Consider the following 21,739-nt stretch of genomic DNA (forward strand, 5'->3'; position numbering starts at 1 on the left):
AAAAAAAAAAAATCTTTAAATAAATTTTTGTTTCGTAAAAAAATATTTTTATGGTTAAAAAGTTTTTAAGATGTTTTTTTGTTTGACATTATTATTTTTTTGATTGAATACTCCTTTTTTTGTTTGACATAATTTTTTTTTTGATTGAATAATTGTGAAACAAATCTAACTCCATAGATATGTGTTATTCAGTCTTCCCACATGTTCCATCTGATAATTAAACATCTGCATGGCCAATTTTATAAACAGCTTTAGTCCAATTCCTGACCATTTTCAGAGGGATGTATTTGTCTTTATTTGGCCACTAGGTTTCTGACTTTTAGGCATGAAAAAAGCTCCAAAACTCAAGGGATGAATTAGTGCCAAATCAACATATACCAGACAACTTGTTACAGCAGACTGTCACAAAGATGCAAATTGTTCTGATTTCTTTACCTAAATCTATTAAAATTTTAAAAATAACAGTTGAACAGAAAGAATATCATATTTCAGTTCCTAAAGAGCTATTAGTTCAAAACATGACATGCAGAGGATCACCTGAAGGATGACGCCTCTCTCAGATTCTGTAGGGTCTTCACTAGATTTTAAAAAATATCTTAAAGACATGACTTTCAGATCTTGTTCATCTGCTACAGATGATTTTTTTCCAGGCCTGAGATGTCTTCTTTTGTCACCAATACTTCCAATCTGTCACCATTCTTTTTATTTTTTTGTTTTTTTTTCCATGCTGATTTTTTTTCCTCTTTTCTGCTCAAATATCACCATAAATATAGCATTGCTTTCTATATGACTCCTAACTAATAGTCTATCAGCTGATTATTGGGCATTAGTTGTGTTTTGTTTCCATTTGGTAACCCAGTAAGAAAAACGTCAACTCAAATTTCATTATATTACAATATGTGTCAGCAAACTTTACCATACTGGTAATAAACTTTAGCTAAAGTTGTTAACTAAACAGCACATTGGCAAAATTTTCCCACTGACACCACAAATTAGTTTCTCTTGGATAATCGGTTTTATCTTCTGACCCTTTTCCTCTCCTGGTCTCTCTGACACTTATCAGGAACATAATTATAAGGCTGCGGTCTGACGGTGGCATTTACATTTTCGATCTCTTCGACATCCAAACTCCTCAGAGGATTCATGTTTATTAATGTTAAACTAGTTGGGACTTGGCCGCTTTCCTTTATTGCTACTTCACTCCCAAGCTGTCTTTTAAGGTGGACGAAACTTTGTCACTGAGGGTCCTGAGCTGCAGGTTGAACTTTAAGCGTCTTGAGAAAATTCCACTTTTTATTGGTGAAAAACGTAAAATTCAAGGCCTAGCGGTCCCTGAAGGAAAAATTCAAATGATTGTGTACATACCTTTGCTTTCAGCTCGTCATTGAAATGGGGGTCGTTAAACTCAACGAAGCGGAAGAACAGGGCACGTTTCTGAGCAATGGAGTAGTTCCTGGGAATTTCCTCCTCCATGTACTCCTTCAGGAAGGTCATGTTGCAAAGGAAGCGACCCGTAAAAGCTCGCACCAGCTGGAACAGCAGCTCGATCTCTGAATAGTTACGTCTGTTGAGAAAACACGATGTCAATAATTTAACTGCACTGAAGGAAAAACATTCTAATGTCAGCTGCAGAGAAAAAACAAAGCAAAAATGGAATACAGAAGGAAACTATGGTAACAAGTTAGTTAGTGAGTGTGTTTGGGGCTTAATTGCAAGATCAGAAATAAACAACTGCTAAGTACTGAAAAACTTAAAAAAAAAAAACTTGTAAAAATAAAAAAAAAAAGAGAAGGTCATCTGTGGATGAGAAAATCATTCAATTAAGACAAACTGCACAAACAGGAGAAATTAGCTTTAATAGTAGTCAATGCAAAGTGTAGGGTTTTCTACACAATTGTTCATATCCAATTACCTTTTGCAGGCTTTTTGACAACTTCCCCAAATTTTAGGCAGTTTTTGTTTTTTTTAATTGAATCACAATCTGAGTTGTTCAACATACTTGCAGTAGCTTAGCAAGCAGTAGGCCAGCAGCTTGGGCTCCTTCCAGTTGGTGGCCGCCATGTTGTCCTTGCGGTGCCTTTCTTGGAAGGCCTCACTGACCCAGACTCGCCTAAGCTGGCTGACCAGGGAGTGTTGCCCTGCTAACCACCCCTCATCATTCTTAACAATGATGCTAATGATCTGAGCAGGCAGGAAGAGGAAAAAGGTTACGTTAGGTAGGGTTACCATTTACACTACAAACAAAAAGATGATGATGTGTAATAAAAACGGCCAGCTTTATACATCTTTAAAGGATATTTTACATACCTTGATGGCTTGAAACTGCAGGTCCAGTCTGGCCGTGGTGGTGGAGGGGGATCCAGGTCGAACAGTTGCTGCAGTACCAGCAGGAACCAGCAGGGGGACGAAGCGGTTCGGATTAGACGCCAACACGTCTCTGAGTGGCTTGGCATCTTTGTGCTTCAGAAAACTCTGCACACAAATATATACATGTTCTTTAACAATTACAAAAAATAAAAAAACTGCATAATGAAAATAGAGGGGGAAAAAAATTGAATTTAGGTGTGATTCATCTCAATTTGGGGTTTGCTGAACAAGTGAGCCTTAAAGCATAAAATAAATCCCTCAGGCCATTACAGCAGCTGATATGAAGCAAAATGCTTTTTCTAAAGTCATAAAAGTCAATGAAAAGAGCTGCGACTGTCTGACCATGAACATTCGGCTCCACTGGGGGTCGTTGAGTGTAGCCTCCATCATGAACAACTCAACCGTCTGAGATGGGTGGCGTGTCAAAAACTTGATCAAAGGCTCCCTGAATGGACTGCCGGCCTAGAGCAGGAACAGATGGAGGAGATGAGATGGAAAAAAGATTAAAAACAGCCAGAAAATTATATCGTGCAGAAGCAAACAAACAGACTTAAATTTGTCTCTTCAACTATTCCATGGTAAAGGTTTGACAAATGTATTGTTAAGTTATAAAACCATCTGTTCCATTAGGTAAAATATTGCCAATTACTTTATTTACATCCAAATCACTCTAATATACACAGCTGGTTTCAAACACTAATAGACTTAAACAGTAACTGATGCACACTATATTATGACATAAACACACCACAATTAAAGCCTACAGTTGTTTGAATTGCTGTTCAGCCAGTGGTCTACGATCTTACAGTGCAAATCAGCTCCCTACCTCGATGAGCATTGCTCTTTCTGTCTTCATGACCACCTCAAGCAGAGGTTTGACCAGAGTCTGAGGTGCGGCTGGGATCAGGTGAAACAGGTTAATGATGGCAGAGCAAATCTTCATCTCCTACAAGAAGATTCAGAGAAAGACAACAGAGGGGAAACAAAGGAGAGGATGAAATTCTTGAGAGGACTGACGCAGACACAGAAACATGTTCTGACAGACGGCCTTGACAGAAAGCCACTGTGGAAAGACGAGGACAGATCTTAGTCAGACGACGAGAAATGCAATCTGTAGTTAATAGGTTGTTAGCTCCAAACAGTGGAACTGCAGGGATTAAATTTGCACAAAGTAAACTAAATACAGAACAGTACCGTACATATCGGTGACTTTTAAAAACGTTGTGTTAATATCTTTGAAATGTGAAAGCGAGACAAAATACAGGAGAGAAAAGACAGTTTTAAACAGATAAAATGTGAGGATAACCTACAATGACAGTAACATTTCTGAACAAGACCACAGACACATGGACATAGAAATACGGGGCACGTCTACCACCACCACAACATCGGTTTATTCCACCAGCACGACATTGGTTTAAAGTTTCAATCACTAACAAAAATAAAGAAAAAGAAAAAAAATAGAAATCACTAACAGAGGGCGCAACACCGGGTCACATCTCACCTCAACACCCTCCAACGCAGGCTGTACCAAATGGGAGACAACGGTCAGAGTCAGCAGAGGAAAGAGTGTGTGTGCTTTTGTGTGTGTTGTCTGTCTTTGTCCCCATAAGGAAGGGAAGCAGATAAGACAGGATGATTATGAAGGGACAAAGAGAAGCAACAGAAGTGACCGACCGACCGCAGGGTAACTTTTCTCATCACTGTGTCGTTTTGAAATCTTAGCTGATTAACACAGAATTGATGCCATTACAGGAGAAAACACTTGCCTGACTTGCACCAAGACTACAAAATGGGACTTTTTACATTAATATTAATAAACTTTTCGCTCAAATTAAAGAAAAGTCCCATATCTTTCATACAACTTCTCCTATTCTCCTCCTCCCTGTCAAAACCCTCTAATGTCTACATAGCCCATCTTAACCTCCACCCGGCGCCATCCTTCCTTTCCTAGTTTTTGTCTTTATCGGGCTAAGCTAATTGACTTCCTGACCCTGGATCTACTGGCCCTGCCAGCCTTGCTGTCATCACGCACAAAGAACACAATTTGGAGGGCAGGGGAAGACAAAAGGCCAATTTGCATCTAATTAAACGCATCATTTTGAATTGAGTCAGGATGAACTCGGATAAAGAGACACGGGCAGGGAAAGTGTCTATGAGGAAGAAGCAGCTGTATTTTCTCCTCTCTGTCACCTTTTCTTTGGCTTTACAAGGTTATCTGTCGGGGAGATAATGAGGAGGTGCAGTGCTGGGCCCACCACCGCCTGCCTGGCGCCTAATTAATCATTGATTGAAATATGGGCCCTCACAACTCATCTCAGAGGAGGCCACACAGAGGCTGTTGACTACATGTGACTATGGCTTTGTGAGTACAAGGAACAATCTCTCTTCTCCTTCAGTGAGTGTAATTTAGTTTAAACACGACAGATTAGCTGAACAAAAGCTGTGCCAGTTGACAGCCATATTGACCTGTACCATTTGGTTATGAATGATTCTGTATAGCGGAGACAAACTATACTGATGCAGAGACAAAAACCAGAGCACACGTCCACAATCTGTGCAGAACTTAAAATTGTGCAAGTTCATGTAGCATGTGTGTTTACTTACACTGCCGTCGCTGCGCTGACCTCCTTTGTGCGTTATTACAACTACTTCCATCCATTTCCGCAGGTGTTGCTGAGAAAAACAAAAGGCAAAGGCAAAAAACTTAGTGTCACGTATGACTCTTTACCTTTAGCAGGTCAAACGTGCTACCAACAGAGATCAATATATTTGAGTGATAAAATGCAAAATTACCACCAAATAATACAAAGGTCTTTAAAAAATTAAGCAGATCTTTACAAACTATTATAAAGCAAAAAAATGCAAAAACAATTAACACTTAAAACTGCATAACTCCAAAAAAAAAGTTAAAAAACAAAACAACTGGACTTCTATCCTGTAGTCGGCCTAACTTTACAATGATTATGATAATTTGTCGTGGTCAGTGTTTTTGGTTGACACAATTTTTATGAATTTGTCTTTTAATGTTTTAATGTTCAACGTTTGGGTTGAAACAACTGTTTTTCTCCATGCCACTAGTACATCAGTCGAGTTCCTGTCGGCCCGTCTGGCCTACAGTTTCGAACCATCACAACAGAAAATGTAAACAACAATTGAGGACAAACGCAAACGAGCCGGGTTGTAAAAGTTTTCAAAGGTCAAAGGGGTCTAAAGTATGGGAGTACTTCAGGTTTCCTGGGTTGAACCACAGCGTGACAACAAGAGCCATGCTTACAGGAGATATGACAAGTCGGCAGCAAAAACAGAAATACCATAAGATTCAAGCTGCCAAATGCACTCGATAAAGTTGGCTGCTACATTTATTAGTAACTAAATGTTTGAGACAACTTTTAGACTAGAATCTGGGCTTGTGATTGATTTAATTAATGCTGTGTTGTGTTGAGATTTGTGTTAATTAATCCACCAGCTTAGTTTCATTTTCCTCTTAACCTCTGTTGTTTTAAGCAATAAAATTTTAGTGAAAGGCTAAAAAAAAATTTTTTTTCAAAAGTGCCTTTTTCTAATTATTTCACCAGGGAGAAACACATCTTGGCGGCTGGAAATCTAAATTGCTTTGGTGGTGAAACCGATCTCAACAGGGGCACACATTTCGACACAGCCATTGAAAGCGTCATTGTGGCTGTTTTAATTACATTTAATTGTCCACATATTGTTAATAGCTAATTTAATTACATTTCAATTTAAAAAAATATAATATACTGTACATACAATAAAAAATACAATTCAAGTACAACTATGATGCAGTTCTAACAAATGGCATCTTTACAACATGCTGAGCATCAAGGCTATTTTATTTTTATAATATTAATAATACGAGCTTTGTTCTATTTGTTTTGTCATAATGGAGTTAGCACTTTAAAGCTATACTTTGTACTTTATCTTGTGATTTTGATTATTCGAAGAAAACGTTTTGCTTAGATTAATCAAGAAATTAGTCGATGGATTAATCAAAATAAAATCAGTCGTCAGTGGCAGCCCTAACTCTTTACAGAGCACCTAACGACTCCAGCCCTGTTGGTTTAGCTTCTCCAAACGTATTAGCCTATGACAGCTGCCAATGGGGACTGTGTGTGGTAGCAGCTCAGAAGATCAAACGCTTGTTTTATGCTTGGGTTCCCATGCTCGTGTTCAAACGCGGAGCCGTTGCGCGTCAAACAACAGAAGACTCGGGAGGACGACGTTAGCAGACGCGGAAGGCGCTCACCATCATCTGATCACAGAATTTGTCGTTGAAGGAGTTGGGGAAGAGGCGTGTGACCGAGGTCAGGCGGTTCACAACGTTCAGCGTCAGGCTGCGGTAGTCGCCCAGCATCATCAGCAACGGGCGCATGTGAGTGTGGATCTGGTCCACCTCAATAGTGGCGCCCTCCAGAAACTACAGAGTACAGAAAAAGATGCATTACAAATGCACATAGCACAAAATATATACTGTCAAAATACCAAATTGCATATTTGATAAATGGTGCTACAGAGGTGTTGCTAAAAACCCTGAGTTATGGTTGTTTGCTCAGATGTAATCAATCCTGAACAAAGAAATATTTATAAAGCTTATATTTTTGTACACAGCTCATAGTTAGATCTTTACCCTAAAAGTGTTTCACGTGGTCATTTTAATTTTCCTTGAACAGTATTTTTTTTCCCCCAACATTATATCAAACACATGAACTGCTCACTAACCCATGGGTCTCAATTTAAAACTAAGGCCACTGAAATGAGAACATGATGAGAGGTAAACAAACACAGATGCCAACCAAACACAGATGACGCACACTATCACACAGACATGTGGGGGGTGGGGGTGGGGGGTGGGTGATGCATGGCAGCCACATTCATTTTCCTCTCAGCGCTGAGAACAAACACTCCATCCTGTATCGATCTAGCCATGGCAACGCTCATTAGTGCGAGCAGGGTAGAGAAGAAAGAATGGAGAACAGAAAATGAAAAGGAAAATAGAAGGGGGGGGTAAAAAAAAAATAAAATCACAGAACAGTGAGGAGGAGTGACAGTGTTAGGAAATAGAAAAATAAGGATAAAGTGTGTGGAGTAGATGGATAGAAGGCCAGATTGTGTGGATACTTTGATGAATGGAAAGAGAGCTGGTTCAGGGACAGTGTGATAAAGCTCAGGAAGGTTCATATGAAGATAAGTGGGAGGGAAAACGGTGAGAGGAGGGGGCCAACTAACCCTGTTCACAGGAGTTAGAAAATGTGATTTAGAAACAAAGATTTAAAGGGTGTGACCATGTTTCTTGTATAGACTGTTTCTCACCTTAAGGGCACAGACTAATCCATAATTACAAAGGTTATGCCTGCTAATCTAAGGTCGTGTTTTGGCTCAAAGGAGACTGCAGATGGATTAAGTGATATAACACGGGTTTGAGTTTTCCAAGTAACTGAAATTAAACTTTAATCAATTCAAGAACAAAAAGGGCCTTTAGAGAAGAAGGGAGAAGTTAAAAGAGTAAGTTGTTGTAAGAACAACAAACAAAAAGGTGGTGGAGTTTCCAAGAAATTAGCATTTTCACCTTCAGATTTAGCCTCACTAAATTATACACACTTATGGGCTTAACATAAGATGACGACACATGTATATTAGCTCTATCTATCAAATGATTTGTTTTAAAAATGACTCCACATTTTAAAGATGCATCTTCTGTAACAAAACCAGAGCAGCAGTATTTGCTAGCTGGTTCAGTTCGACAGGTGAAAACAACAAAAACAAGTTGATGTACCGATGTAATATGTTGTCACAAAGCAAAACTAAATTAAAAAAAGAAAGAGAAAGATGATAAAAGCATGCGAGAAGTTGTGCTGACCTTTCTCATGCAAGCTTCGCCTGCTTCCTGCAGTTCGTTGTTGGTGGAGTTGAGAGCTTTGAACAGAGCGGCGATGATCTTCTCTCTGGACTGTGGCAAGTAGTTACAGGCCGCCAGGGCATCTGAACGAGGTAAAGACACCGAGACACTTTCACTCCGAATGTCAATTTACAAAATATAAACAGCATTTGAAGCAAAAGAAGTTAATGCCACTCAGATATTTAACAATGAATAATGCTGTGGATGCAATAATAAAACAGAGCGGATGCTAAGTTACATGCTTTTTCGGTCACACAAAAGCTCTGAAAGCACTACTAGGCCACTTGTAATATTGTAATAACTATACATAGTTGGGACAACTCACTGAGAGCAGCAATACGGAGGGGAACCAGAGAGGGAAGGCTCTTGTAACATGGCAACTTCATCAAAGCAGCATCTTCTGCTTCACACAGGTTCAAAAGCTAAACAGGACGAAAAAAAACACTAATGTTACACACAAGAAAAAACAAATAGTTTATCTGTTTTCAATTTTATACCCCAGAAAGCTGCGTAATCTGAAGACAACAACTCATTTCACGTTTGCGCTGATACAAAATGACATGAAAATTACCGATACCTTTGGCGAAACAGCGCTTGAAAGTGTCTTTACGCTTCATACCTCCGTGTAGAAGACCTTGTGCTCCATGACATTGAGGTCCATTGTGAAGAGGCGGGGCTGCAGGGTGGTGCAGAAGGTGTTACCCTCCATCAGACCGATTTGGGCGTTCGCAGGCTGATGACGTAGGAGGTGCTTCTTAGGAGGCACCATATCTTGCAAAACCTGAGGAGAATTTTGGTCGTTTAGCTGACAGTCTTTGCCCGAGCAAATCAAGTACTGACGCTCAGTTGGAGCAGTTCTGTTACATACACGTTACCTAAAGCTAGTTTTGGTTTTGAACTCGGGTGAATTTAACTGAAGAGTTTATCACAGTGGGCATAATAGGCTGAAAACCTTTCAGTTTCTCGTTTCACCTCTTTGTGTGGTTCCATGATGACAGTAACACTCTTTCCGGTGACTTGTGCTAGAACCTGCAGGGAGTGCATGGCCTGTTTTCTGACAGTGGAGTTAGGGGAGGTGACTTCTCGGACGAGGTCATGAGTAACCATGTGGAAAGACTTGTCCTGGGCAGCCAGCAGCTCTTCCGTCTTCTCTTCATCTTTCAATGGAGTGGCGCAGCGCACCAGCAACTGCTCTAAAGTAGTCTTTGCCATGGCTACGGCCCCATTTGACACCTGTGTGAAAATCAATGGGGTAATAAATACAGCACCTTAGCAGTAATGGCACAATGGTATGAAGACTGGTAAATTGGGAGTTGTTAAACCTCTCCTGCTGCATAAGGGAACTGACAAAAGATTAAAGGAAGAAGAAAATCTAAGCAAAAAGAACTACTCGTTAAATAGCACATGATACAGACTCACCTCTCCTGTGAGGTCCATCATGACGAAAAGCAGGGCCTTGAGGAAAGTGAGCTGGTTCTGTAGCACCCAGATCAGAGGCAGTCTTTCCATCAGAAACTTGATGGACACCACACCCCCAAGTTTGGCGTACCAGGCCTGCTCGTAGCAGCAGGCACAAAGACGCTCAACGATGTAGGAGAACAAGGGCAGCTGGCATGCCTGGGGGTGCAAAAACAAAAGTGATTCCAATGAAATATATCAAAATAAATGTGCAAATTAAATGTAAAGCATAAGTGGTCATGACTCTTAAAGAGTATTTATGTTGAATTAAATAACAAAAAAAAACAACTTACCCTCTCCTTGGAGCCGAGGATGATGCTGGCTACGTCAAAGATGACAGCCAAAGCCACTTCTCCAATCTTACACAGCTCCTTCTCCTCGTAGGCCATGCAGATAGCGATGGCATCGATAAGTACCAGCGGATCCATGCCCTTCGACCCATTCTCCTCGCTGTGGAACATGGCTGTGCTTGGCTGGCTGCCCAGCTGGTAGCACGGCAGCAGGAACGGACCTGGGATGGAGAGCAGAGTCAAAGACTTAAGTTTCGCATCAAATATATAACTTTTTATTTTGGTTTAAAAGTTTCTTACTGTACGTCAAAACAATATTTTTGCTAAAACTTTTCATTTATTTTTATCGTTTTTAGTTGCATATAAATTTGAAAAGCCACGTGACAACTAAAAAAAAAATGAAACGGATCTGCAATGTAGGGAAAAATAATATAATAAAAGCCGAGAATAAAGGCTATTGCTTTACAGAAAGCTAATATTAGACCCAAGAAGTAATAAGAGCACACGCCCTCACCACACTGCTGAGCCACAGCGACCATGGTGTAATGGCGAATCAAACTGGCAACAAAGGGCAGCGCGCTGGGCCTCAGGTCCTTTATCACAGCAGACATGAACGCCCCAGTCAGTGCCTGTTCAAATGTTCTGCGAGCAGGTGTGTCTTGCGCCTTGTAGCGGTGAGAGATGATGACATTAGGAATCCACTTCTCAGTAAAGCTAATGGGGAGAAAACAGCAGATTGAATGAGATGCTCACCTATAAACAAAAAAAAAAGTACAGTAGCAGTGGTATTAGTGTTTGCTGAAGCCAAAAGATAAATATAAATATTGTAATCTTGTGTAAAAGCACAATAAGACTTGTATCTATTGCTTTTATTTCAATCTGCCTTTCTGTTCCTCTGTATTATTTTTCTTTTGTTTGTATTTTTTTCTTTTTACAGCAGCTGAAGGGAGCTGGGCCGTGGTGTGATCGAGCAGCTGTTTTCTCCATGCTTGAGCTTGTGTTTTATAATGCCACACGCCACAGGCAGAACTGATGGATCGCTTCATTTTATTAGTGCCACTAAAAAAAAAAAAAAAAAAAACAACAAACTGCTTTTTGGAGGAAAGAGAAAAGAAGGAGCTGAGAGGTGGGCTGCTCGTGGAGGAGGGGGTGGCATAGCTGGCAGAATTTCAGATCAATTGCTCCTCACTCTTTCACTCATTCAAACACTACTCTGTTCAGCCAATGTGACATTTCACACACACACACACACACACAAATCTGCCTCTGTCTGTAATTTATGCAAAAGAACACTCCGAATCTAGACGTCTGAGGTGGCACTGAGCACACAGTCCCCCCTGATCATGACTGACACACCTCATTATTCTGTGAGCATAAAACCGTATTTGTGCCCAAGTGTGCGTCAGCGCATATTAACAGGAGACGGTACGAGCATAGTGTAAGATAAACACACAGGGGAAAGTTAATTAGCCCCTACCCAGGGATCAATGATGGCAGTGAGACTGTCCAACCTGATGACCACACCCACTCCTGTTTGTTCATGTGTGCATTTAAGGCTGTTCAGACCTGTCGATTCAAGCGATCAGCTCTGACTGACAGTGTTCACGCCGGTAATGTGAACCCTGAAACGTTTTTGCAGTCAGAAGTCGTTCAGCCACTCTGCATGCAGATACAGGCAGCGAGGTCACACAGTGAGCTGTCAGATCAGCGACAGCAGGTCTGCTGATGAAACTGTAAAACTTACAATATATTCAGACATCGGAGCTATATAATTATTTTAATGGTAACACGGCTCAGAACCATTTGAGTTTTATTTTTGTTTAATTATTTCTTAATAAGCTTATTTGCCTAACTCTGTGTCAGAGCAAATATATAAGATTTTAAGCCGCAAAACTCCACGGTGCAGTGTTTCACTAGGTTATTATAATGCGACATAACGCTGCTCAGATTGTTGATTTGTGTTTGACACAACACATTATAGCTTACAGTGACCACAGTGGATCCAGTCGGCCCTTAAAACAATCAGAACAAACTTCAAACTGAAGAGAAAGCCACCCAAACAAAATCCTCTCATCCACTCCTTGCTAATAAAATCACAACAAAACAGACATTTATTGAGAAGGATTGTGACAACCGTTTCATTCAAACTTTTAGCTGGAAAAAACAAACAAAAAAGCCGTATCTTCCCTGCATACATTTGTGTTCATTTTACCAAACGTGTGCGACTAAGCGGGGTACAAACCACCTCTGAAAGTGGTCTGGAAAAAAAACATTTTCAATGTGCCATTCAGACCTGTATTTTTAATGCAATAGCTTAAGAGGCATTGAAGAACCAGGTGTGAACAGCCTCCGACTTGCTTTAAACCCTGACAAAAGGTGAATACATATTTCGTAACCATGCCAGCTAAACAATCTGGTAAAGACAGAAAATATACGACAGAAAGTCGAGCATGTCAAACGGTTACAACACGGGTGTTGTGGTTTTGGAGGAGGTCACAGGAAAGATTAAGTAGACAGTGGACAAGGACAGATGCTGGTGTCAGCTGAATGTCCTGAAGGGAAATACTAAGGTGAGTCTTTCTGTGATAAATTACCTTTCCGCGATCTAGTATTCATGTAATACTTTCACATTGTAATTACAATGGCAATTTGCTAAATATAAGAGCAATAATAACCACAGTATGAAGGCATATGGCACAGTCAAATCAAATCCAGAATGTTTACTCACTTGGGATGAGACAGAAGCTGGTAGAGAGCATGTTTATTGTCGTCCAGACTTGTCATGGCCACCAGGAAACATTTAATGACCTCCCAGGCCTGCCGTCTGTAGTAGGGCTCCGTGTTGGCACTCTTCAGACAGTCGAGAGCTGTCTCTATCGCCTTAGGAGAAACAGAACATACAAAATTGGCTACATTTAATTTTTAAGATTTTAGTCTGAAAGGATATCTTTTTTAATGTAAAAGCCAATACTGTTAAATTATTAATATGGGAAACAAACAGTATATTCTATGTGATGTGTGATTAACGGCGAGAGGGAACACTGAGCACCATCTGGACGAGTAAAGGTCATTATCATTTCTACATTATGAGCTGTCAAGCCACAGCGGCCAAGCACTTAAAAGGGAGAAAATGAACTAATTATTGCCACTCAGAACAGAGAGGAAGGATGAGACGAAATCCAAGAATTAGGAGAGGAGATGAGGGCTCAGTATAATTGAATTGCAAACCGTTCAGTGTATCCGGATATTTCTGTCAGGTTTCGGATTCTGACAAGTAAACTCGCACTAATAATTGAATATTCATTTTTAAGTTAAAACATCTTTTAAAGTCAGTCTTACACAGCTTAGATTTTATGCTTGTGAAAGTGTGGATTTATAAAGAGACAATGGTTAACAAAAAAATAAGACCGAAAGAGCTCCAAAAGCAAAAAAAAAAAAAAAAAGTAGAAACAACTCCAAGATAAAAATGGTGCTGTTATTTGAGCCATTGATTTAACTTACAGCACTCTGAAGCTGTCTTTTCCTAATGTGCCAACTAACCGTATGGCTGCTTCATACACCCAGAAACTCATGCCTACAGCCTGTGCATATGGGTGGGGATCATGTGACTGTGTGTGTGTGGGTTTGTGTGTGCTCCCTATATCCATGATGATGGCAAACACACAGACTGAAAGCCAAGAGAGGAGAGCAGCCATTAGAGAGAGTAAATAATGCCGTCATGGTGGCCCGCAGTAGATTGATGATTACTGAGTGGGGATGAGGAGGAGAAACAAGACATGAATTTAATTACCTGGAGGACTCGCACATCTCCTCACTCACATTCTCTCTCACACACACTCACACAAACCTGTGACAAAGATTTATTGCTCTCAGTGGAGAACAATAATGAGGAATATCAAGCTCTTTTCTGCTCAATTCCTTCTTTCTAGAACCCAAATGAAAAGGAAAGAAGGGGCAGAAGGGCATTCAAGCTGGTTTCAGACAGAACTCCTGTCACCATATTTTCCTCGTTATCTCACCTTTTCCATGGGAAGTTGTATAGATGCTTTGCAGTCAGTGAATTCCACCTTAATGCTCGGTCCCTGGACCTCAGTCACCACATAATGAAGTCTCTGTGACTCCTTCAGCATCTTTCTGTTGCTGCCTCCAAACTTCCCCAGCACCCGGTAAGCTACGTGGGAGATGCTTTCTGCTGGATTACGGAGAGTACGCCACAAAGCCTGAAACACAGGGTGGAAAAAGTGATACATGCTAAGCTTTAGGGTCAGAATAATACAATTGTACTGATAACTGTAAAGTCTGACAAGAGCGACTTATTACTCTCCAAACTGTCAACCATTTTCATTAATAGACAGTATCAGCACAAAGCTACAAAGGCTGGCTGGTAACTCACTGAGTTAAGTTTTTTATAGATTATAGATTGGTTTTGCAGGTGTAAATTAGCTTTCACAGTTTTGCAATGTTGCGGTAAAGAGGTCTGGGAGTTAAGCTAACACATCCCCTTTGTTAACCCCTACATGGCAGCTGTGCTGACTCAAACTAAATGAACAAATTTAATAAATCTAAAGGACTTCATTAGTTGATCTTTGATATAATTTGCAACTAACAACATGCCTATATAACAAGAATTTGTGAGCTATAATGACCACTACATCAATGACCTCCCACCTGCATGAGTTCAGCCCTGACAGGCTGGATGTGGTCGTAGAGAAAGTCGGGCTGCAGGTTGTCCACGCACAGCTCCAGGGTACGGAGGCCCTGGCTGACGAGAGTCTGAGAGCCGTTGAGCGCAGAAACCAGTGGATCCATGAGCATGGGTAGGTACGGCAGCAAGGAGCTGAGACGCACCGGCACCGTCAAGCACAACTCCACAAACAGGTCCTTCATGTGCTGCTTGTGGAGGCCACTTTGAAGCATGTTCAGACCTAACAGAAGTGGGAATACGTTAGAGATTTTGTTACCAAAAAAAACATTTTACAGTATGCCTTTCCACAAACGACCTAAAAGATTATAATTTCTTTAATACTGAGATCAAGATTGTTTTTGACAACTGTTTGATTCTCATTTTAAAAAATGTTTTTGAACTAAAGTGTAGATGTTTTGCTGCTTTTACATTTCTCTTGCGCAAAATCTCAGCCCCTTTCAGTACCACTTGAGCTTTATATTCTCTTAGTGAGGCACAAATTTTCAATAAATTAATCTAGGCCACAATTATAATAAAGATGAAAATTCATTGTTAATCTGTAATTGTCAAACATATCAGATTAATGGCCCGAGAGGTTGCACCTTGCAGCAGATTAGGGAGAAGAGGTAAAAACTCCTGGTAGAGGAGGTCGTGGCTGCCTCCACCAATGGAGCGGAAGAGAGCCCGGAGAAGCAGGAAGTAGTTGTAGGGCTCCTTCGCAGACTGTGCCAGCTCCATGGAGCTGTTCACTATCTTGTGAAGGTGTGGCTGAGGAAAAATAGAACAGAGTTTTAGAGTTAAAAGGCTCACAGAGATATTTATTATTAATAGTATTATTATTATTGTGAAATGAAAATGATAAATTACCTTGAGCATCTGCTCATTCTCAGCAGCAAACAACGACACTGAGCCAAAGACCAGTTTAAAGAGCTTGAGGTAAAGGTTTGAGAGCTCAACATTGGAGCCCATCTCTGGCAGCCTTTCAAGAAGATACTCTACCAGGATGGTAGCGAACAGAGCTGATGTTGAGAGGTTGGCCAGGAAGGAGTTTGCCACAATCTAGCAAAAATAAATACATGATCTTAAGAATCATTAGGTATTTACATTTGCAATTTTAAGAAAATATGTCACCCTTCATTTGAAAAAAGTATTTTTTTTCCTATATTCACCTGCAATGCATAGTTCTTGGAAATCCTCTCCACCATGTATGGCACAGTTGTCTGGAAAATCTCCTTGAAGGTGAGCGGGTTCATCATGGTGAAGACCCCGGCGAAATGCTCCAGAACTTCTTTCTCCTCCTTCATGCGGACCGTCTGGCAGTTGGCCACTCTGATGTATGTCTGCTGGTTATTGGCAACCTGAACCTTTTTTAGTATATAAAAGAAAAATCAACAGAAATACACACAGCTCAAAGCAACCTGCTTGACACAAAGTTTCCAGCAAAAATAAGTTCAGACATCCCAGATGGTGTCATTACCTGGTAGATGTCCAAAGCCTGCATGGCATATTTGACCAGTTTAATGTAGATTTGAGTCTCTTTTGGCTGGAGTTGCTTGTTAGGAATAAACTGAGCCTCTGAAAAAGAAAATCACAATAAAAAGCAGGGAATTAAACAATGTATTCAGACTATTACAAAGTCTCATCAAATCATGGATATTTATGCATTCAAATGTTAATATTCTGAAAGTTTTACATGATTTAATCAACAAATCACATTTATGCACCGAACAAACAGCAAAAATGTTTTCCTCACCTCCAGGAGCTTTGCAAGAAGTGATGCCCCAAGTGATCGTCTTCACTCCACACACCAAGGTCTTGACTAGGCTGCGACAGTCCGACACCTGAAACGTCTGTTTGTCCTCCTTGTCAGATCGATCAAAGGGCGTTGCTGGGGCCGGAGGCGGAGCCGCAACGGGCGTCGGAGGAGCGGGTGGCGGAAGGGCAGGGGTGGTGGAAGGCGTGGGCGTGGCGGGAACCCCGGGCAACACCCCGGGGTCAACCATACCCATCTCTGACTGAGGTTTGCATTTTTTAAAGATGGAGACAAGCTGATAGCGTGCAATGGTGTGAAACTTCAACACAAACACCTGTTTAAAAATATAGAAAGAGTCAACATTTTTCATCAATATCTTTGTAAGAATGTTTTTTTTTTTTGCACCGAGTCTGTGACAGTTACCTCCAGCATCCTCATCAGAATGTCCCGTCCGTTCCCATTTTCCTGCTCCGACTTTGAGCGGATACAGTCCACCAGGTTGAGAAGCAGCTTGCAGGACATGGTCTGGATGTTACTGGGAAGCGACTCATCATCAATGTTCTTAGCGAAGAGCTGCACAGCTAGAGATAAATCTGTCAGGGGCAGGTTCTGGCGAACGTGGTGAACCAGATCTGCCAGCGTGCTGTAGGCCAAGGGTCTGGGGGAAGAAAAAAAAAAAAAAAAAGATGGGAGTTGGTAAACTTGAAGCAGAATTACAATCATATAATTTCAGAACAAAAGACTTTGCTTCAGTGGAAAGACTTTTTCCTAAAGGCACAAAAAATAGAAATCAATGAGGGTGTAGTTTTACAGACGCTGCTACAGCAAAGGGGAGAGGGCGGGAAAATGTGAGATAATAAAAGGCACTGATAGTCCTGCCAGATTTCATCCAACGTCTTGTTTCCTACGCAGTTCTAATGTGAAACGACAGTTATTTTGTTGATGAGGTGAGCTGTTCTGGCAACTGGGAAGGGGTCAAGGTGGATTTAGACTCAAACTAAAGGAGGACGGGCGGACGGGCGGGCAGCCTGCCCTACGGAGATCAGAGCTCGACAGCGCAATCTGTCCCGCAGCGTTAACATCAGCTTTCCTGACAATTTCTGCCACAGATTAACATGATGGGACATTTAACACCGCATGCATGTGCTGGAGAAATCAACCATGACAACAAACCTGTGCTGACACTAAGGAGTCCTAAGGATTGTGAGAGATAGTATACGGAGAACTTACCTGAGAGTCTCCCGAGCGGTGTAACCAGAGCCGATCAGAATGGATTCATCGAAAAGTTTGTCCATACAAGGAATGAACTCTAAAAAAAATAAATAAATAAAAAGTACAATGTTACAGTACAATTTAAAGTATTTGGAGAAAACGTTTATGGATGAAAGAAAAGAGGAGAAAAACCTTAAAAGTGTATTTATTATTTATTTATAAGTCAGTAGTATTAATACAGATTTGATTTAATACCACATTAGCAACAATGGCTATATTATGGCAACAAAATGTAATAAACAAAAACATCTTATTTAAAACAAGAAATTTTGAAAATAATTACATATTATTAAAAAATGTTTTTAAATCATTTTTTGCTAAAAGGTCAACAACTTTCTAGGGTAAAACCTTATTTAAAACATGATGTTTTGGAAGTAAAAATGTCACCTTGTGGTACTCAAAGCAGATCAGGAAAGTGAAACATGTTTCACTGACAAAGACACGTCACAATAAAGGCATCACCTTTTAATAAAAACACATGTGTGAGCCTAGAGTGACCAGCACAACTTCTTTTATAAGCTACTTTATCATCCCTAGTTTGGAAAGAAAACTGGTCTCTTATTGGCAACAGAGTTAATTTCAGGCAGTTTGCTTTAAATACATTCATCCCATTCAGTGTGCCACTTACTACAGATATAAGATGTCAGTAAAGGTCTGAGGTCTGAGGCAGGAACTTGAAATGGAAAGAGCGCTGCATTAAGGGCTCACTTAGCAGCACTGTCTGCGTTTTCATGACCAAAGATACTTAACCCGACGCAAAAACGACATTTAAACTCAAAGCTCCAGTTTCTCTAAATCACACTCGGTCTTAAAATAACGTCAGCAGCTGAAGGCATGTATCTTGAATGAAAAGCTCTGTTGTTTGGCGTTTTCTGTGTATTGACGGGAAGCAAAACATGGGCTTCGCTTGTAAAAACAGAACACGGGGCCTGAAATGCGAAGTCCGCATCGATCCTTTCCCATTACACCTGCTGCTGAAAAACAGTTTTCCACTTTGGATCCGTCAGCATTTAAGTATTTATAAGTTAGTGTGTAAAGTCTAAAGCTCTAAACTTTGTTGGAAATAACAACAAATCACACTTCACATAAAAAAAAGAAAATATACTCTTCATTTTGCTGAAAATTCAAGTTCAGATTAACTTTAGCTTTTTGTATTAACCCTTCAGACAGAAAAAAAGATAATAATCTAAAAACCAAAATGTGTTTAAATCGTTTTATCACATTTTTTTCTTGCATCTCAACAGTGTCACGTGACTTGCAAATTATCTAAAAATAAAAGTCACTTTTTAAAACTTTACTCACAAATATTTGAGCTTTTTCTTTTCATTTAATCACGTCTTGCAATCAGCACAAAGTTTCTACACACACAGTCTAACAGCAAGGATAAGACTCATTTTTCCCACAAATGTAAAAAAAAAAAAAAAACCTTTTTGGCAAAAATCCAGTATGCAAATGTTCTTACTAATAGGAGCATATAAAAAAAAATGTCTTGAAGTTTTGGGAGCTTTCACTGACAAAAAAACAAACATGTTTATCATAAAAAACCCCAGCAAAAAACAGATTTCACACTACCGTTCTGGTGTGAAATCACATGTCGTGCTAATTTACATGTATTTGTGTGAGAATATGTGTGTGTGTGTGCACGTACGGCTGCGCAGGTCAGTGGTGAGGATGTGCTTGGCGGCGATGAGCAGCTCTTTGCGGAGGTGAGCCGTCTCAGAGGGACAGTTGGAGAGAAGCTGCAGCATGCCCTTCACCAACTGTTGAGAGTACTTCCCGACCATATCCTAACACAATTACACAAAAGAGCCCTTAATTATTTATTCCTTTTTTTTAAAAAACGTGTTCTGAGGCCAGCTGTGGAAGTAAACGCTTAGGCGAAAAAAAACTTTCTTTTTAAATTAGAGAATTAATTTTTTGTAACAAAAAAAATATATACATATTTGCTTCAAATTCAGATCTTCCAGGACATAAGCTCTGAAAATAAATGTGAAAATATGGTTATTTTTTAACTAATAAATGAATACAAATAAAATGGCTGTAAATCTGGTACCTGGTAGATTCGGATGATGTAGGCCAGAAACGACAGAGTCTTGATTTGAGCAGCAATGAAGTCTGCATACAGCTCCTTGTTAAACAGTTTGTGTTGCCTACAGAGGAAACAATTAACATCCAAATAAACACTTTGTGGCCTGAGAGACAATAATGATGTTGGTAATTATACTGCAAACCTGCAGTATTGGCAATTACAGCTGGTAAAATTGTGTGTATACATGTGGGAGTCAATTCTACATAGGTTGGTTTATGTCACAGTTATTACTGGATGTAGAAGAATCCTTCTCTACACTTGCCAGAAAACTGATCCAATATATATATTTTTTTTTTCTAAATTAACTCTGCACCATTTCCTTCCTGTTCAAAATGCTTAACACAACCTTCTCCTCCTACCCTGAGAGGCTTCACCTCCTGCTAAGCCAATTTTAACTTTCCCAAATGGATTTTAACTCCAGCTTCAACGGGAAAAGTGCAGAGCCGAGCCATCAACAAATTTAGACCGGGGGAGAACAAAAAATAAATACAATAAAGAAAAAAAATCAATTCTCTTTAACATGCCCAAACCCATTTCAAATTCTGTAAAGTGAAAATGATTTTTCCCACCCCCACCTCCTTCAAAGATGCACTTAAACATATCCTGAAACAGGAGCGTTTCCGGACACGTAGCTGTGTTTTACCTGGCCTGGGGAGACACCTGGAGCATGATGGTGTTCATGATGAGAGGCACAAACTCTGACACCACGTTATGGATGTTCAGTTTGTACAGCTGCAAGAACAAACAAGCTCAGTTAATAAAAGACAGTGCTTCCAAGATGTTATTACAGCTCAAATCTAATCCGTTAGATTTTACATATGGGCCTTTTCTTTGCTTTCGTCTTCAGTGTGAAGCGCGTTTCCAAGGTGACAAGGTGAAAAGACGAGTCTGCAACTGCTTCACTTACTTGATACATCAGCACCACGATGATGGGCAGCTCAGCCAGAACCTTGAGAGACAACGACCCTCGAGGGATGATGGTGTGCTTGAGGCAGAAACAAAAAGGAGAGAACCTAATGAGAACACTAAAATAAAATGAAACAGAACAGAACTACTGAATATACAGCTTGTTTCAGGAAACACGAAACTGCCACGTAAAACAGAACTAAACACAAAAAGAAAAGAAACAAAAGCTGCTTTTCTTCAAGATTTTATGTTTTTCCAAACAGCATTATTCAGACTAAGTGTGGTTTAATAAACGTTTAGTTAACACTGAGATGAGAGCTGCTTGGTGTTACACTTTTCTTCCCACCGCTCAATGGTTATTATAAAAACAATCATGGTGTGTTTTTATTGATTTTATATTTAAATAACTGTAAGGTTCGTTGTCTCTTGTTATTGTCACAGAACGCTGCAACACTGCCATCCAGTGGTTTCAGGCTGTAGCGCAAAGACGCACACAGAGTGAGGTTTAAACAACACAGGAGCTTTAATCTCCCACGAGCTGATCGGCAGCTTACTGTTCGGGTTTCGCTGTCCTCCCTCTCAGGTGCGGTCTTAACCAGGACCGACGTGATCATCCCCACCATGTCAGGTGAGGGCACCGTGTTTTCAGCTATCACCTGTGGATTCTCGAAGTACCTGGCCTGAAGGGAGAAAAGGCAAGTAAGGAAGAGAGGTGACAAGGAGATGATTTAACACAGACAAAAGTAAAATGAAAGATCAGATGTGTGAAAAGCCAGAAGGTCTGGAGCTGTACTTACAACAACTTTCGAAAGATCTTTGTAAATCTGCTTCACAAAGTCCAGAAAGTGGTGAATCTGACAGGAAACAAATAAAGAAAACGAGTTGAAAACTCTCTAGCATGATTTCCAATAATATTTTGGTAAATAGAGTCATACAGGAATCAGCACAGTGGTGTAATAACAAAGGAAGGATATTAAAAATCAGGATTTATTTTTCCACAGTT

The 21,739-nt window shown here is 40.2% G+C and overlaps 1 protein-coding gene across 5 annotated transcripts in view; it reads right to left on the reverse strand.

Annotated features, from left to right (window-relative positions):
- The window catches only part of LOC108237214 (transformation/transcription domain-associated protein), a 92,804-nt gene that overhangs the window by 65,567 nt on the left and 5,498 nt on the right, over positions 1–21,739 (reverse strand). For 3 of the 5 annotated variants that reach the window (XM_017418498.3, XM_017418495.3, XM_017418496.3), the window contains exons 7-37: positions 21,534–21,590; positions 21,291–21,416; positions 20,738–20,815; positions 20,474–20,562; positions 19,795–19,891; positions 19,390–19,528; positions 17,700–17,778; positions 16,893–17,127; positions 16,470–16,803; positions 16,194–16,291; positions 15,886–16,080; positions 15,584–15,775; positions 15,319–15,484; positions 14,701–14,957; positions 14,052–14,252; positions 12,761–12,912; positions 10,547–10,746; positions 10,036–10,253; positions 9,704–9,901; positions 9,257–9,517; positions 8,904–9,065; positions 8,610–8,706; positions 8,246–8,367; positions 6,635–6,805; positions 4,975–5,043; positions 3,872–3,892; positions 3,194–3,313; positions 2,710–2,829; positions 2,308–2,472; positions 2,000–2,181; positions 1,366–1,564 (exon numbers count right to left, since the gene is read on the reverse strand). In XM_017418498.3, coding sequence (XP_017273987.1) covers positions 1,366–1,564; positions 2,000–2,181; positions 2,308–2,472; positions 2,710–2,829; positions 3,194–3,313; positions 3,872–3,892; positions 4,975–5,043; positions 6,635–6,805; positions 8,246–8,367; positions 8,610–8,706; positions 8,904–9,065; positions 9,257–9,517; positions 9,704–9,901; positions 10,036–10,253; positions 10,547–10,746; positions 12,761–12,912; positions 14,052–14,252; positions 14,701–14,957; positions 15,319–15,484; positions 15,584–15,775; positions 15,886–16,080; positions 16,194–16,291; positions 16,470–16,803; positions 16,893–17,127; positions 17,700–17,778; positions 19,390–19,528; positions 19,795–19,891; positions 20,474–20,562; positions 20,738–20,815; positions 21,291–21,416; positions 21,534–21,590 — 4,800 coding nt within the window. The remainder of the gene's footprint in view (positions 1–1,365; positions 1,565–1,999; positions 2,182–2,307; positions 2,473–2,709; positions 2,830–3,193; positions 3,314–3,871; positions 3,893–4,974; positions 5,044–6,634; positions 6,806–8,245; positions 8,368–8,609; positions 8,707–8,903; positions 9,066–9,256; positions 9,518–9,703; positions 9,902–10,035; positions 10,254–10,546; positions 10,747–12,760; positions 12,913–14,051; positions 14,253–14,700; positions 14,958–15,318; positions 15,485–15,583; positions 15,776–15,885; positions 16,081–16,193; positions 16,292–16,469; positions 16,804–16,892; positions 17,128–17,699; positions 17,779–19,389; positions 19,529–19,794; positions 19,892–20,473; positions 20,563–20,737; positions 20,816–21,290; positions 21,417–21,533; positions 21,591–21,739) is intronic. The other 2 variants (XM_017418500.3, XM_017418499.3) reach the window with 1 other exon arrangement.

This window comes from Kryptolebias marmoratus, linkage group LG17 (assembly GCF_001649575.2).
Source record: "Kryptolebias marmoratus isolate JLee-2015 linkage group LG17, ASM164957v2, whole genome shotgun sequence".
NCBI lineage: Eukaryota > Metazoa > Chordata > Actinopteri > Cyprinodontiformes > Rivulidae > Kryptolebias > Kryptolebias marmoratus.